A 17,344-nucleotide genomic window follows, 5' to 3' on the forward strand; every position below is an offset into this window, starting at 1 on the left:
GGAAGACTGGTTAGTAATTCACACATTTTATAATGGTCTCTTATACAATACAAGGTTAACAATAGACGCCGCTGCAGGTGGTGCATTAATGAACAAACCTTATGCTGATGCTTACCAGCTTATCGAGAGCATGGCCCAAAACCACTATCAGTGGGGAACCGAACGAACAACAGTGGAAAAACCTCAACCGAAAACTGGCATGTACGAGATAAGTAACCTTGATCACGTCAATGCAAAAGTGGATGCTTTGGTCCAGAAGATTGAAAGTTTAAATGTATCACCACCAACCGCCGTGGTTGCTATAGCTCAGAATTGCGAGGTCTGTGGAATCCAAGGCCACACTCCTGCGGAATGTCAACTCTTGACTGGAATCCAAACAGAGCAAGTAAACTATGCTCAAGGAAGCCCCTATTCGAATACCTATAACCCAAATTGGAAGAATCATCCAAACTTTTCATATAAGAGTAATAATGCTTTATACGCACCTGGACAGTCTCCGAATCAAACCCCATCTATACCTCCGGGGTACCAGAAACCAAATCCTAACAATAATACCCCTAGAAAATCCAACTTGGAAATCATGATGGAAAACTTTATAGCTTCCCAACAACAAACCAATAAAGATTTCTTAAACCAGAACATACACACTGGCGAACAACTTAAACAACTAGCAAGCAAAGTAGATGCCTTGGCTACCCATAACAAAATGTTAGAAACCCAAATATCTCAAGTAGCTCAACAACAAGCACCTACTGCTGCACCAACTGGTACATTCCCTGGACAGCCCCAACCTAATCCGAGAAGCCAAGCTCATGCAATTATATTAAGAAGTGGAACGGAAGTGGAAGGACCGTCTGATCCAAGGATAGAAAACCAAAGCCCTAAGAAATCTACTGAGGAAAGTGAACCTAAGGAAAAGGAAGAGAGTAATAAGGATACCCTAGAAAAGAAGGAACCTTATGTACCTCCACCACCTTACAAACCACCTATACCTTACCCTCAAAGGCTTGTTAAAACCAAAGATGTAGGTCAATTTAGAAAATTTGTTGATCTCCTTAAGCAATTAAACGTTACAATTCCATTTACCGAAGCTATTACGCAGATGCCCTCATATGCTAAATTCTTAAAAGAAATTCTTTCTAATAAAAGGAAACTTGAGGATAGTGAAACCGTTACACTCCCTGCCGAATGTAGCGCTATAATCCAAAACATGCCCCCTAAACTCAAGGATCCAGGTAGCTTCTCTATACCCTGTCACATAGGAAAATTTGTCATCGACAAAGCCTTATGCGATTTAGGAGCCGGAATTAGCGTTATGCCTTTATCCATATGTAAGAGACTGGAAATGGGAGAATTAAGACCGACCAAGATGTCTGTACAACTAGCAGATCGTTCCATCAAATATCCTGTAGGAATCCTTGAGAACGTTCCCGTACGCATAGGTCAGTTTTACATCCCCACTGACTTCACAATTATGGATATTAGAGAAGATGATACTACACCTATTATACTAGGAAGACCATTCTTAGCAACTGCCGGTGCAATCATAGACGTAAAACGAGGAAGACTCACCTTCGAAGTAGGTGAAGAGAAAATTGAATTCATTCTTTCCAAATTCTTGAAAGCACCTGCAATAGAAGATACATGTTACTTCATGGATATCATCGATGAATGCATAAAAGAAGCAGAGTCAGGAGAAGACAAATCATCAGACTATCTTTTAGAAGACAAATCTAAACAATGCTTAGCAATAACACCAGATCCTACGCAGTGTCTTAACAAACCAACCCCTGATTTGAAAACACTTCCCAAAAATCTGAGATATGAATTCCTAGACTTAGAACTTGAACGACCTGTGATAGTCAATGCAGATCTAGGAAGACTCGAAACAGAAAAACTCCTACATATCTTAAGAAAATATCCAACCGCACTAGGATACCACATAACCGATCTTAAAGGAATAAGCCCTTCTATTTGTATGCATCGCATCATGTTAGAAGAAGACGGTAAAACCTCTAGGGAACACCAGAGAAGACTAAATCCGATCCTAAGTGAGGTAGTAAAGAAAGAAATAACCAAGTTATTAGAAGCAGGTATTATATATCCTATATCTGATAGCAAATGGGTCAGTCCCGTACACGTTGTACCAAAGAAAGGAGGCATAACCGTTATTGAAAACGAAAAAGGAGAAACTATAACTAAACGAATCGAATCGGGATGGAGAATGTGCATTGATTATAGGAAACTAAACAAAGCAACCCGAAAAGATCATTTCCCTTTACCATTCATTGACCAAATGTTAGAACGACTAGCTAAACATTCACATTTCTGTTATTTGGACGGTTATTCAGGCTTCTTTCAAATACCAATTCACCCTGATGACCAAGAAAAGACAACATTCACATGCCCTTTTGGTACCTTCGCGTATAGACGAATGCCGTTTGGTCTGTGTAATGCCCCTGCAACTTTTCAAAGATGCATGATGGCAATTTTCGCCGACTTTCTCGAAAACATCATGGAAGTATTCATGGATGACTTTTCTGTATACGGACAAAGTTTCGAAGAATGCCTTGAAAACCTGGAAAGAGTTCTTGAACGATGTGTAAAAGTAAACTTAGTACTTAATTGGGAAAAGTGCCACTTTATGGTACAAGAAGGAATTGTTTTAGGACACATCATCTCGAACAGAGGAATTGAAGTAGACAAAGCCAAAATAGAGGTAATCGAAAATCTTCAACCCCCAAGAACCGTGAGAGAAGTACGAAGCTTTTTAGGACACGCCGGTTTCTACCGACGATTCATCAAAGACTTCTCTAAGATAACTAAACCTTTAACCGGACTATTAATGAAAGATGCTGAATTCATATTCGACGATAACTGTTTAAAAGCATTTCAAACTCTTAAACAAGCATTGATCTCCGCACCCATTATGCAGACACCGGACTGGAATGAACCATTCGAAATAATGTGCGATGCCAGTGATTATGCTGTAGGTGCTGTTTTAGGACAAAGAAAGGATAAAAAGCTTCATGTTATATATTACGCTAGCAGAACCCTGGATGAAGCACAGATGAATTATGCCACAACCGAGAAAGAACTCCTAGCAGTAGTATTTGCGCTAGATAAATTTCGTTCTTACTTGGTAGGAGCCAAAATAATAGTTTACACTGATCACGCTGCTATCAGGTACCTTCTAACAAAAAAGGATGCTAAACCTAGACTCCTAAGATGGATCTTGTTACTACAAGAATTCGACTTAGAAATCAAGGACAAGAAAGGAACTGAGAACGTAGTAGCAGACCACCTCTCTAGACTTGAGAACCTTGAACCAGAAAGAACATCCATTAATGATGATTTCTCGTATGACAAACTCATAGCTACTTTGGAAGAGAACAACTCCGACATGCAAGTAGAAACCACCTTAGCTATATCTGCCATACCATGGTACGCTGATCTAGTCAATTATTTAGCTGCCGGACTAGTTCCACCTACTTTATCTTACCAGCAGAAGAAAAGATTCTTCCATGACATAAAACACTATTACTGGGATGATCCCTTACTTTTCAAAAGAGGTCCCGATGGTATTTTCCGTCGATGTGTACCCGAAGAAGAGGTAGAAAATATAATCCAACACTGTCACTCCGCGCCTTATGGTGGACACACAAGTACATCCAAGACCTGTTCTAAAATCCTACAAGCTGGCTTTTATTGGCCAACTATATGGAAGGACGTACATGCGGCTATTAAGGAGTGTGACAGATGTCAACGCACGGGAAACATATCTAGACGTGACGAGATGCCACAAAAAGGTATTTTGGAAGTAGAGATTTTTGACGTGTGGGGAATAGACTTCATGGGACCGTTTCCATCCTCCTTCGGTAACAAGTACATACTCGTGGCGGTTGACTACGTATCAAAGTGGATCGAAGCTATAGCTTCTCCAACTAATGACACCCGAGTAGTAACTAGACTCTTTAAAAATATAATATTTCCGAGATTTGGCATCCCAAGGATAGTAGTCAGTGATGGTGGATCGCACTTTATATCCAAGATACTCGAAAAACTACTACTTAAATATGGAGTGAGACATAGGATAGCAACACCTTACCACCCTCAAACCAGTGGACAAGTGGAAGTATCTAACAGAGAAATCAAGCAAATATTAGAAAAAACGGTCGCCACTTCAAGGAAAGATTGGTCATTGAAATTACCAGAAGCTTTATGGGCATACCGAACTGCTTATAAAACTCCCATAGGGACGACCCCATTTAAGCTCATTTATGGAAAATCCTGTCACCTCCCGGTAGAATTAGAACACAAAGCCTATTGGGCTATTAGAAATTTAAATTTGAATTATAAAACCGCCGGTGAAAAGAGAATCCTTGACATAAACGAACTAGAGGAACTCAGAAGAGACGCCTATGAAAATGCCAAAATCTATAAAGAAAGAACAAAACAATGGCATGATAAGCGTATATCAAGGAAAATCTTCAAGCAAGGCGACGCAGTACTCTTATTTAACTCCAGACTAAAATTATTCCCGGGAAAACTACGATCCAGATGGTCAGGACCTTTCCATATCACTAAAATCTTTCCCAGTGGAGCGGTAGAAATTAAAGGACAATCTACAGAACCGTTCACCGTAAACGGGCAACGTCTGAAACATTATCACTATGCGGAAACCAACGAGGATTCGCAAATTCTACACTTAGACGAAACGCCCCCAGGACTCATAGACTATATTTAACAGTTTCTTTGTCGAGCTTGCGACATTTAAACAAAGCGCTTAGTGGGAGACAACCCACAAATTAATCTGTTATTTTATTATTTTACTATTATTATCATTCCTCTATTTTTCTCTTAATTATTCTTTTAATTTCTATTTAGTATTCATTATTGATTTATTCAAAAAGAAAAAAAATATATCTATATATTATAATAATAATTCTATTCTTCTTTCGGCATTTGGCCAAATCCTGACTTAAACTCATGTTTTCTTTTCTCTAGTTAACACTAACCAGATGGGACATTCTGACCGTATGGGTATCAAGTTCAGAGGAATGGCTCAGAAACGAAGGTTTGAAGAACTAGCCACTAGGGAGATGCTACCTAGTTTATATGTTGATGATTGGGCTATGACTGCCCTTGGACTGAGACAGAGTGTCCTGTTTTTGCTGAATCAGATAGGATGGGAGACCTCCCCTATCCTGAGACCTTTCACCACCTACCGGAGGCTCACACTAGAATTCCTTAGTTCATTAATCTATCTACCTAGCCATGGAAAAGGAATTACCAGAGGTTTTATCCAGTTCAGAATGTTCAATATGGAGTACCAATTTAATACTAGAGACTTCACCAACCTTTTGGGTTTTCCTACCTCCTTTGATACATTCACTATAAGCCAGGAAGAACTTCTTGAATATAGAGAGCTTGAACACTTTTGGGGTAAGCTGACTGGAAATGATGAGCCCGAAGAACATGAGTTTCTCTCTGGAAACATACATAACCCGGCTTTTCGCTATTTCCATAAGATCCTGACCCACACTTTATTTGGGAAGAAGCCAAATAGTACTTCAGTTTCACGTGATGAACTCTTCATCATATTTTGTGCTTCCCAGAACCGTCCAGTAAACGGTGCTACTTTTATGTTAGCTAATTTGGACCACCTTATCCAGGATGAGAGAGCACCCATTAGAATAGGCGGCCTGATAACTATGATAGGTAATGCTATTGGACTACGTCAGCCTATGCTTGACCTGAACCCTTTTTGTGGCATTACCACTATGAGTATACCTTTCCTCTTCAACACTATGTTTATAGCAAACATAGGGTCTGATGAGTTTGAGCTTGTTATTGATAACCAGGTTCTCTGCCTATTCACCCTGCCCGATCCTAGGACTAGTGTTCATAACCAAAGGAACTGGCTCTATAACCTGAATGAAACCCCAACTCCTGCTGGATCCACTGAATCCATCCAGGATTATGAGATTTGTGATGACTATGAGCACTATATTGACCATACCTCTCTTGCTGAATCTGACCCTCAGACTCCATCCGGCTACCATGATATTGATCCTCCTCCTCAGCCTGTCCTGACCGAAGAATCAGCCATGCCTGATCTCCGACATCATATGCCAGGAACAGATATTAAAACCGTCATTGAAGCCTTGATGTCAGAACAAAACGCCCTCAGGGAAGATTTCCACAGCTTGAGACTTGCAGTCCTAGAACACATGAGCAGCACGGCAAGTCAGTTACGTATGTTACGGCATCATGTTAACTCTTTTACTCCTCCGGCCAGAGATCCGAAGATAGATGGAATTTAGTTATTTCTTCATTCTAAGTTATTTAGTTTTAGGCTAGATTTTTTCATTAATGTTATTTGAATTCATGTTTATTTCTATTTCATTTTATTATTTTCCCTTCCTGTAATACATTATGATCCTTTTTATTGAAGCTGTTTAGTTAATTTATTTTGCAATGCCTATTATGCTCTACGGTTATTACTTATTATTATTATTATACAAAGCAAGTAAGCATGCATACTAAATTAAGCTACAGACTAAAACGTTCATAAGCAGAATAAAATATTTAATTACGCTACCAAGTGATTCTGTGAAGCGCTACTAAGCCTTTCCAAAAGGAAGTGTGACGAGCGTCACACCACCCGTGACGGGCGGCACATTTAGTGCCTGTTACGAGCGTCACAGCCTTGTGACGAGCGTAACGCCTCTCAGATATGTGAACGTTAGGGAGCCGTTGGAGACGAACGTTACACCCCCCACCTTTTTACATTCCCCATTCATTTTTCATTTACCACAATTAATTACTTTTCAACCACTCTTTCTTTTCACCTCCCACATTTTACCTATAAATACCCTCCAAACTTCCTTCTTTCACCACAAACAACTCTCTCATATCAAATATACACTTCTTTTCCTTTCCAAATCACTCATTCAAAAATCCATCACAATGGCGGGAAGTCAAAACTTCGGAAATATCATCTTCCGATCCGGAGATGACAACTATCAGCAAGAGCAATTCGAGCGCTTCCAACAGCGAGGCGTCGCTCCCACCAGGTACCCCGATTTAACTTGTTTACAACAATTGGGCTTACTCCACGGTATCGAGTGGATGCTCCGTAGAGCCGATTTAACCTTCCTTTGCACCCATAACCAACCCACCTATCCTTCCCTAACCTTAGAATTCCTAAGCTCTTACGACTACACCACTCCCGCCGGTGAAGGTGAATTCCTAACCGGTACAGCAACCTTCCGTATGTTTAACACCGAGTACTCTCTAACCCAACGCCAATTGAGTGCCATGCTACAATTTCCCACAGAAGGTCTGCTCCATGCCAGAATTCCCCCAACCTCAAACTGGAACACAGTTCTAGTTTTCGACCTTTTTAAGAAAATTTCCGGTATAAATACCAACAACTGGGAAGCACTCCTTCTCTCCCACATCCATAACCCCACCATCCGTTATTTTCTCCGTATCCTGCAAAACACACTCTTTGGAAGACCAAACAACAGTAAGGTCAACTCAAAAGAACTCTTTTTCCTCCAGTGCGTTTTCGAATCGGATACTACGGTAAACGCCGCCTCTTTTCTCCTTCATCATATCCGCACCTTATGTGCTAGAGGCCGGCAACCATTCATAATTGGCGGATTAATAACCTCCATAGCACTTGGCCTGAACCTAGGGGATAAACTCCAAACTTTAGAATCCCTTCCACCCCTGTCTATGGATATCGGCTATTGTCGCTCCAGCCGCCTGATTAAAAACAGAGTAGGCGGAGGCTATTATCTGATGGTGAACAACCAAGCAGTCCCAAGTGTTGTGCTACCCAATACCACCCTAACCGATGTCACAAACCCGAACCGCCACCTCTACGATCTTAGCGCTCCTGAAACCACCGAGCCTTCACAAACAAACCAACAAACAGATGAGTTTGAAGAAATGGAACAAGGCGATCATCCGCCAGAACAACCGTCAGTCCCGCTCAACCCTTCCAGTAATGCAGCCGGCCCATCCTCCCAACGTCGTCGACGACGAAGGCCGGCGACCAACGATGACATTATGGATGCTATCGATGGAATGCAGGCACAGAATACAGAGATGATGCAGATGATGCGTCAAATGCAACAGCAACAGGATGCTCGGAATGCCATAACCGACCAGCGGTTTACTGAGTTGTTTAGCAGATTCGACAGCTTAGACATACGTCAAAGATCACCAGGACCAAGAACCAGAGGTGGAAGGCAGCCTTAGTTGTATTTTTTTTCTTTTTCCTTTCCATTTTGTATTTCTTTCCCTTCAAACATCGAGGACTATGTTTAGTTCAAGTATGGGGGGGAAATTATTCTTTCCATTCCCATCTTTGTTTCAAGTTTGTACTCTCCCTTTTCATTGTTATTTCCTTATAAAAACAAAAAAATTTTTAAGTTAAGTCCTGAATGTGAAAAAGTTTCTATTATCTATTTCCCTCAACTTTCTTGAGCCATAACAAAAATTTTAACACACCCAATAAGTATAAAGGTCGCCTACTTTATAAAATTTGAGTGAAATCAAAACAAAATCATTACCATAACAACGCTCTGAGAACCTCAATATGTTAGATCAGGATAAGTACCTATCATACCGATTCCTCGAACTTTTAGTTCTATGGCAACCCCAAGTAGTTTATACAGAAGTCAGCACCATCTTAATAGCAAACTACGTGGAGAGCCGATGAATATAAGTGAATGATCCCCAAAGTAACCTAAGATAATTAAATTAGGTGACCCTTACCGGATCATTTAATCTAAAGGTTGCAAATCATGCAAAAGCACAATACGAAAGATCCATTATGAATTGGTTCAGTAGGAATCTGGTACTGAACTTGGTAGGGCGGACTACGGTTCGATCCCCCGCAATTTGCAATGGACTGAATAATGAAGTTATCCGACTTATGTACCAGAACTTCTAGCTAAAAGCGGATCATAGACACTAACCGGTTACTCCACTATGTGCGCGAAAGGATAAAGGGCTTAATGTGATTTCGCTAGAATGAAAACGGGCAAAATAAGACTAAAGGAACCAGGATAGCTATCATAGGGTACTTGAACTGATTGGCATAAGGTAGGGTTATCTAAGTTGTAACGGTAGTTGTTGATGTCAAGATTTAACTCAAATCCTCCTAAACAAAAACCCATTGGCAACCTAGTACGAATTGATGTGTGCTTTAAAATTTCATCCGGCTAAAACTTTTAACAAGTTCTATACTGAATTTTGCTTGAGGACAAGCAAAGATTTAAGTATGGGGGAGTTTGATAACACGAAATTATATCGCTTTTTAAGACTTAATTCAATTAAATTATTTTATCATTTACACTAATTTATCCCATTTTATCAGATATTATGCAGTATTTCTCTTCTATTTATATCAGGTACCCATTTTGAAGCAAAAGTGAAAAAGGGAAGAAAAGGAGGTGTAAAAAGCAACAAAAAGGAGAGAAAAGGAACCAAAGGCCAAAGCCCAGCCCAAAGCGCACAAGTCACCAATGCTGTGCCTGTGACGGACGTCACAGGACGCGTGACGAGCGTCACGCGAAGGAGCCTTGTGACGGACGTCACACATAGCGTGACGAGCGTCACGCAACCCCACTACCTTTGTGGCGCAAGTATCGCCCTCAGAAGGACTTGAAGAATAACGTTAAGGAATTGGTCTCCTATATGCACGCCGTGGATATAGCCACGCTGAAGAAGGAGAGAAACGGAATGCTGCTACCAAGGCCATTATAAATAGCCGTCTCACAAACCAAGACACAGTTTTTGCACGCTCAGTTTTGCGGAAGCTCTGCCAAATTTATTTTTTCACGCCTTTGCTTATTTTTCTTCCTTTCCAGCATCGTCCATTTTATTTATTTTATTTTGCAAGCTTTGTTTTCTTTTTCCCTTGCAATTTATTTTCCCCCGTTCTTAGCTTTTAGATATTTTTCGCGTAGTAGTTTCTACACCGGAAACTACTGTGCAACTTTATACCGGATTTAACCTTACGTTATATTCGAGTTTTTTTTATTTCCTTGATTTAATTTACTGTTTAATTGAAGAATCGAAGAACAAATCCTACCGGCTTGTGGTGGAGTGTTCAAGACCATTGTATTACGCATTCAGGTTCTTTAATTGTTATTTAATTTTTATGCTTTATTCTATTGTTTATTTGCATTGCCTGCCTGAAATGAGTCTGTGTATGCATGATATTAATTATTATTTAGTAAGCATGTCTGGCTAATTTGCCTAGGTATCGGTATGTAAAGTAAGCAGAAAGAGGGATCAAAACTAAGTCGGTCTATTCAAACTTAAAATTAGAATCAATCTTTTTACGGTCTTAACTTACAGGTTTAATAACAAGATTTTTTACAAAGGTAAAAGACATAAAGAAGTTGAAACCAACAGAGCGAGAGTTTGAGGTTTTAACTGGACAGTGTAAGTTAGTCATTAAATCTATCTCAGGGCGAGAGCAAGTTTTAGAATTAATTAAATTCTGACCTTTTTCCAAAAAGTATTTTTAAAGGTTGAATGTGAGGACGAGAGTTAAGCATTTAGATTTAATTGTATAACCTAAGTCAACAGAGCGAAAGTTTGAGATAAGGGTGTTTAAAACGGTCAGTATTTTCTTAAAAAGAGTTTCTGCAACTTTATTGTTTTCAAAATATGATTTTTGACTTAATTATAAGTGACAGCAACATTAACATAAGATCATGGTTTCTTCAACAGAGCGAGAGTTTGAGATAAAACCTTTAACCAATAAAGTTAGTCGAAACGATTTATTTTAAAACCGAGAGACCGACAAGGAATTGATTCCCTAGTTTTGACGAACCACATACCGATATCCGTTTTATTAATATTTAATCTAGATATTAGTTTAGCTCTTAGCTCCCTTTTCCCCAAACAATCAAACATTTTCACCTTAGATTTACGTAGTAACCTTAGATAACGGTACATCGATTCATAAGTCCCTGTGGGATCGATATCTTTTAAAACTACGCGATAGAACTGTGCACTTGCAGTTTGTATCCCATTCTCGACTCGCACAGTCGAGCGATCAATCTACTTCAATGTTGTGCAAGATAAAAGGCTTTAAAGCTTCAGCTCTGGGAGGGCCATTCATGGGGTAATCATGTCGCCTCAAGGATAACACGGGGTTGTAGTTGATGCAGCCCCTGGTTCCTATCAAAGGTACATTAGGGAAGTTCCCAATGCTGACAATATCATCCTCGGTTTCCCAATCCCTGATATACCACTTAACATGACTGGAGGTGAGAGAAGCTAACTTCTGAGAGGGCTTGAGTTCTTTTAAGACAAAAGGACCTTCTTCGGGCATATGAGATCTAAACCAAGCGTGCAACAGTTGCGAACAACACAAGACAGTTCCTCCCTTCTTCTCGTGACGCTCATGGAGAGCATAATGAAGGTCAACTAGGAGAAATGGTACAGGGTTACCAGAGAAAAAGATCCTCACAGCCAGATGATCCATAAAATGGTCAATATTTGGGAAGAGAACTATCCCATATACCAACATAGCTAACACGACATAAAAAGCTTTCTGATTTCCATCTTTCTCCATCTTCAAAGCTTGATCTTCCAAGAACTTTCTAGAAAAACCATTGAAGATTCCTTTCACATCCCAATTTGCTACGACTTCAGAAACCTTCAAACCCAAAGCTAAAGTTATCCTCTTGGGAAGAATACCTTCATCAAACTTAGGAAATGGATTATGATCCCTGAAATTCCGGCCTATGATCCTCTCGAATTCCTCCAAGGTAGGAGCCAACTGGAAATCAGAAAATGCGAAACAACGTAAAGCTGGATCATAGAACTTGGCAATAGTCATAACAGTCATCATGTTCATCTTCTCATCCAAGATGCTCAAAATTCTTCTGTAGTCTTTCACGAATCTGGTGAGTTTGACCTGCGTCACTTTGGCAATCAACTTTTGCAGGCTGACAAGGTCCACTTTTTTGTATTTGAACTGAAAAGTGCTTCTTCTCTCTGGATTCATTTTGCTAACAAGTCTTGAATTCCTGAAACAATGTGAAATAAACTAAGAGTTTTTCTTTTTATGCGTATGCCATGAATGGATGAATGCAATATTTTTGGTACAGGTTCAAAGGTCCGAGGATGGATGAATCTGATTTCTTTCCAAAAAGGGTTCTCACCAGGTATGATCTAGGGTTTTGTTATAAAGGACCCCCAGAGTCACTGATTCACGAGAATGTTTGACGCTTACGGAAAATGCTTTCCGGTTATCAACTCCATCAAGGGAATTATTCTGGGTGAGGTTCTCGTACTGACCCTTACGAGGTATTCACCTCAGGAGTCTGTACTACGTAACCATCAACTTGGGTTCTAGACAGAGTACTCAGAGTCATGGATCCATAAGACTGTTTGCCGCTTACATCAAATGTTTGTCGGGCGTCAACTTCATCCAAAGAATCTATTCTGAGCGAGGTTTTCGTATCGATTCTTACAAAGTACTCACCTCGGGAATCCATACTACCCAACCATCATTCCTAGTTGGCCAAAGGTTCAGTGTTCTAGAAAGTCCTTAGAGTCATGGACCCCCTTGAAACATTGAAGCTTACGAAGTATTCACCTCAGGCGACAACATTTGCAAAAGGATCTACTCTAAGTGAGGTTCTCATATCGACTCTTACGAAGTATTCACCTCGAGAGTCTGTATTACTCAACCATCATCTTATCTTATATTTTTTTCACTCCATACTCGGGTATAGAGTCTTTCCCACATGGTTTGCAATCAGAGTATCCAAATACCATAGCATAATGGAACCAATATACAAAATATCAATATAACAATAAAGATAATAGAAGTAATAGATAAAGAAAAGCCACACGAGTAAACAAACAAAGGCACACAAACGACCTAACTAGGCTTTACTCACTTAGGGAAACCAGGGTCCCCAGCAGAGTCGCCATCTGTCGTACGTCAAAAAAATGAGAACGCGACCTAGCGAAGCACAATCACACACTCACAATGATGGACTGAACAGATTCGCCACCGAACTTTATTTATTCCTAAAATGGAAAGGGGAAATATCGATAAAACCCAAGAAATAATGACAATGATATTGGTCGTCACAACCAAATCAGGGTTCGGGAGTCAATTACGCAAGGGGAAGGTATTAGCATCCATCATGTCTGTTGTAATCAACAGGAACCGTTAGGTTAGTTGTGCGCATTAGTGTTAGTTTGAAATGTTAGGCTTCTCGAGTTATTTGGTGGGAAAGAAAGAATAGAAGATAGAAGAATGTTTTTTGGATTTTTAACGAAGGGGACTAAACCTAAGTTTTTTTTATTAATGGGCCTGACAAGATTTACAAATCCTGCTCCTACGTATCTCTGGGTGCAATAGAAAACTCAAGGCTTATGTAGCTCTGGATAGAAAATGTTTATTTGTTGGTCGATTTTAGCGAAAGCTACTTTGTGTCAATCGATGAAAACATTGTTGGACTACCCAAAACAAGTGGAGAAGGGGACACTGTTAGAACAAGATTTTGTGTCTACAATTCATCTCTAAGGTTTTTATGATAACAAAGGATGAAACAAATTGGTACCCTAACAAATTTATCTAAGTGTGCAGGACTCTAACAGAAAAAGGATCAGGTAGACAAACATCTGACATCACACAAGTCCAGATTAGACAACTTAGAATAAAGTGAAGTAGAGGCTCTGACTCTAAATAAAAGAAAGCTCACAGAGTCTGACGAAAGAAGACTCAGACACTCAGAATCTGAAGAGTTCCACACAACTGATCTGATGACTTATACTCTGAAGAAGGCACTATCAGAAAGACATATCAAGAACTTCTGAAGTAAATCTGCTCTCAGCAACTATCTGAAGTATACACGCTGAACAAGAGCATCTGAACTCCACGTGCTCTAACTCAAGGTCAAACACAAAGACTTATCTACGAAGTTTTCTACTTTTTGTATGAATCTATTTTTGGAAGAGATTAAAATGCTCTCCAAAATTGTTATGGCTAGGACAACGAGCTTAATGACATTAAAAGCCCATCATTGCCAAGATATTAGTGAATACCTTAGCTAACGGTCTCTTGATCAAATCACTATATAAAGGCAGGATCATCATCATACAATACACGAAGAATACACACAAGAACACTACAATCAAAAATTCTATAATCCCTTTCATTTTTGTTTAAATTTGTTCACACGAGTTGTTGCTCTAAGTGTGAAACATTTCAGTGTTTATATTGTGTTACTATTGCTTACCTAGAAGCACTAAACACTTCATTGTATTTTCAAATAGTTGTTGAATATTTCCTCAAGTGACTTGTGAAGTCTGTAAACTTGAGAGGGCTAAGAGATCTTTATTCTCTTAGACGCTTTTGTTATAATCTTTCCAGATTAATGGATTAAGTCCTTGATGAAAGCGAAATCACCTTGACCAGGTGGACTGGAGTAGCTTTGAATTTCAAGCAAACCAGGATAAACTTCTGTGTTGATAGCCTTATTTTCCTGTGTGTTTTATCTGCAAAAGTTTTTATTACCTGTGAAAACAATTCAAACCCCCCTTTCTTGTTTTTCTCTACCTTCAGACGTTTGCATCACGGTCAAATGGATTTACAAATCAACATTCATGGGCAACGTCGCAAGCTTACTCACACGTTCAAGTGGATGAAACATTACTTTGCATCGTCTTGAAACAAAATACCTTTCGTTTGAGAAAAAGGTTTAAGGGTCAATCGCACAGCGGCGAGAAAAGAATTTGATTGGTTTGAATGTGTTTTTGAGTAATGGCGAGAACTTGGATAGGCGAGATATCCATCTCGAATCCTAGTCTCAGGAGTGCATGGTATCCACCACTTTCCATTTTCATCTTATTTACAAAAGTATTTAATAAGAATTAAGTGTTTTTGAATTTGATTGAGAAAGGGTTAAACGAAACAACATTTATAGTTTTGAATGATGGCGAGAGCTAAAAATGGGCGAGATATCCATCTCGAATATTAGTCTCAGAAGCTCGTGGTATCCACCATGTTCCATTTCCATCTTTATTGAAAAGTGTTAAATAGGAATTAAGTATTTTTTTAGTTTTATTGTAGAAATGGCTTGACGTTGGATCAAGCATTTGATGAATGATTGAGAAAGATTTAAATGGCATGGTTTGAAAGAAATGGAATAGATAGGAATGGATTAATTTTGTTTATTGAGAAAATACTCGACGTTGGATTGAGTCATTATTTTTTATCTTTTTGAAAAGAAGTTGATTTTATTCTTGTGTTAGTACTAACTAAACAATCAAGCAAATAAAGAAATAAAAATAGTAAAAGTAATACACATCATGGGAATGGGGGTATATTTTGTCGAATGGGGATTCAAAATAATGAAACAATTAAATCGGACACAATCAACGAATAAGCAATGCATTAGTGTAGGTGCAAGAGAACCGTCTCATCGTAAGAAGGCCCAAGAGTAAGCCAAGTGAAGAAAATAACAAATGCAAGTTATATTTACAACACACTCAAAAATTAAATCAAAAGGAATAAAATCGGGACGTGCACGGATTAAAATCGGGATGCGAGGATGTGAATCAAAATCACATAACGCAAGAACGTGCAAGGCAAATGGAAATTAAAAAAAACAAACAAAAACCCTAGGTAATGTGCTCAAAGTCGGTTTGTTCATATTGACAATAATTGAAATGTCGTAAGCGATGAATCAAAACACGGCGAAATACTATCAATATATCGATAAAATAATTATGTAATAACATGAGAAGTGTTGAACTCATAGATCAAGGCTCGATATTTAATCAAGAAAAGAAATCCGAGAAACAATCAAAATTTAATCAAGTATTAAAAAAATATAGGGCAAAACATAAAAGGTAAAAAATAGAAACAATAAAAAATGGTAATAATTATAAAAACGGGCGTTTCCAAGGGTCAAACCCATGACCTTGTGGGAAGCACCAAATGCCTCTACCACTAGGTCATGAGTGATTAGTCATGAATACAATACAACCAACAATATATAATATAAATCTTATTAAAAGATGAAAAAATGAGAAAAACAAGTAAAAACTGGGAAATGTGTGCGCCAAGAATCAAACCCATGCCCATGTGGGAAGTGCCAAACGCCTTTACCACATGGCCATGTGTGGTCAATTGGTATATGTTTGGATCCATTAATATATGTAATAAAATGTGATACTAAAATTAATTAACATTTTTATAACACCAATTGTAATAACAATAGCAACAATGCACGCTTTTTTTCAATAGACCATCACTATCAAATTCTGCAGAATGAAATATATCAGTTTAAAACTTCCAAAATGAATGTAACAACATCAAAATTTTAGTTCAAACCTTCTAAATTTAAATGCTACAACACATAAATCCATTCAACATACAAAAACCAAAAGCCGTAAAATCGACGCATCAGCTCACAATTCCGAAATGCAACAAAACTAACACTAATTCAAACATACAAAATCGAATGCCGTGAAAATTGAATCGTAATATTAACACATATATAACCAAAATACGCAACATAATTAGAAAACACTCACGCTGCAAAAACCGAATTGAAACATCCAGTATAAAAATGACAAGTATAATGAAAATGATATTCTAATAAAATGATTCGAAAAAATTACCAACGTCGGCTTGAGGTGTTGAACTTGATGAAAGATAGTAGTTGTTTCGAATCAAGGCTATGAAGATTGCGGTGGTGTTATGGTGCCGGTAGAACAACAGTGGTTGTGTAGTTGTGAGTGTGTTGTTATTGTGTCTGGTTCTGGCGGAGGTTTCGGTTTATCACGGTTGTGCAGGTGGTACCTGTAAGACCCCAATTTTGACCCTAAGATTCCTCATGCAATTTCATCATATGCATTAGCAATGGGATCATACCTAGGCATCCTCCTTACCCCTCTTTCATTGGGTTTGTTTGGGAGAGATCACCAAGCACCATGTGATTGTATCATACTTGTATTTTATCATTTTACTAACCAAAATACCAAAAATATGTCTTTTTAGTTGCCTAACTCTTTTGTAGGTAGGGCATGATCACCATTGATCTATCAAGTTCATATTTAGGGTTTGAGACCCTCATGACAAAGAGCACAACCATGAATTGATCTAGGAATGGTTATAAGCATCATATATGAGTCTCGTTGATCTCTACATGTTATATTGATCAAGTTTTCTTCAAGAGTTTGGAAGTGATTTGCCTTGGAAACCCTAGTTTGACTGGGTATCTTAAGTAACTTCTCCAATAAGCTATCTCACCAATTGATCAAATTTCTCAAGGGGCAC

At 38.8% G+C, this 17,344-nt stretch overlaps 1 protein-coding gene across 1 annotated transcript; it reads right to left on the bottom strand.

The window, feature by feature from the left end:
* Positions 1-11,089: 11,089 nt before the first annotated feature.
* On the bottom strand, positions 11,090-12,046 carry LOC127080048 (uncharacterized). Its single transcript, XM_051020381.1, has one exon. The coding sequence runs from the start codon at positions 12,044-12,046 to the stop codon at positions 11,090-11,092; it is 957 nt and encodes a 318-aa protein (XP_050876338.1).
* Positions 12,047-17,344: the final 5,298 nt, after the last annotated feature.

This window comes from Lathyrus oleraceus, chromosome 5 (genome assembly GCF_024323335.1).
Source record: "Lathyrus oleraceus cultivar Zhongwan6 chromosome 5, CAAS_Psat_ZW6_1.0, whole genome shotgun sequence".
Lineage (NCBI taxonomy): Eukaryota > Viridiplantae > Streptophyta > Magnoliopsida > Fabales > Fabaceae > Lathyrus > Lathyrus oleraceus.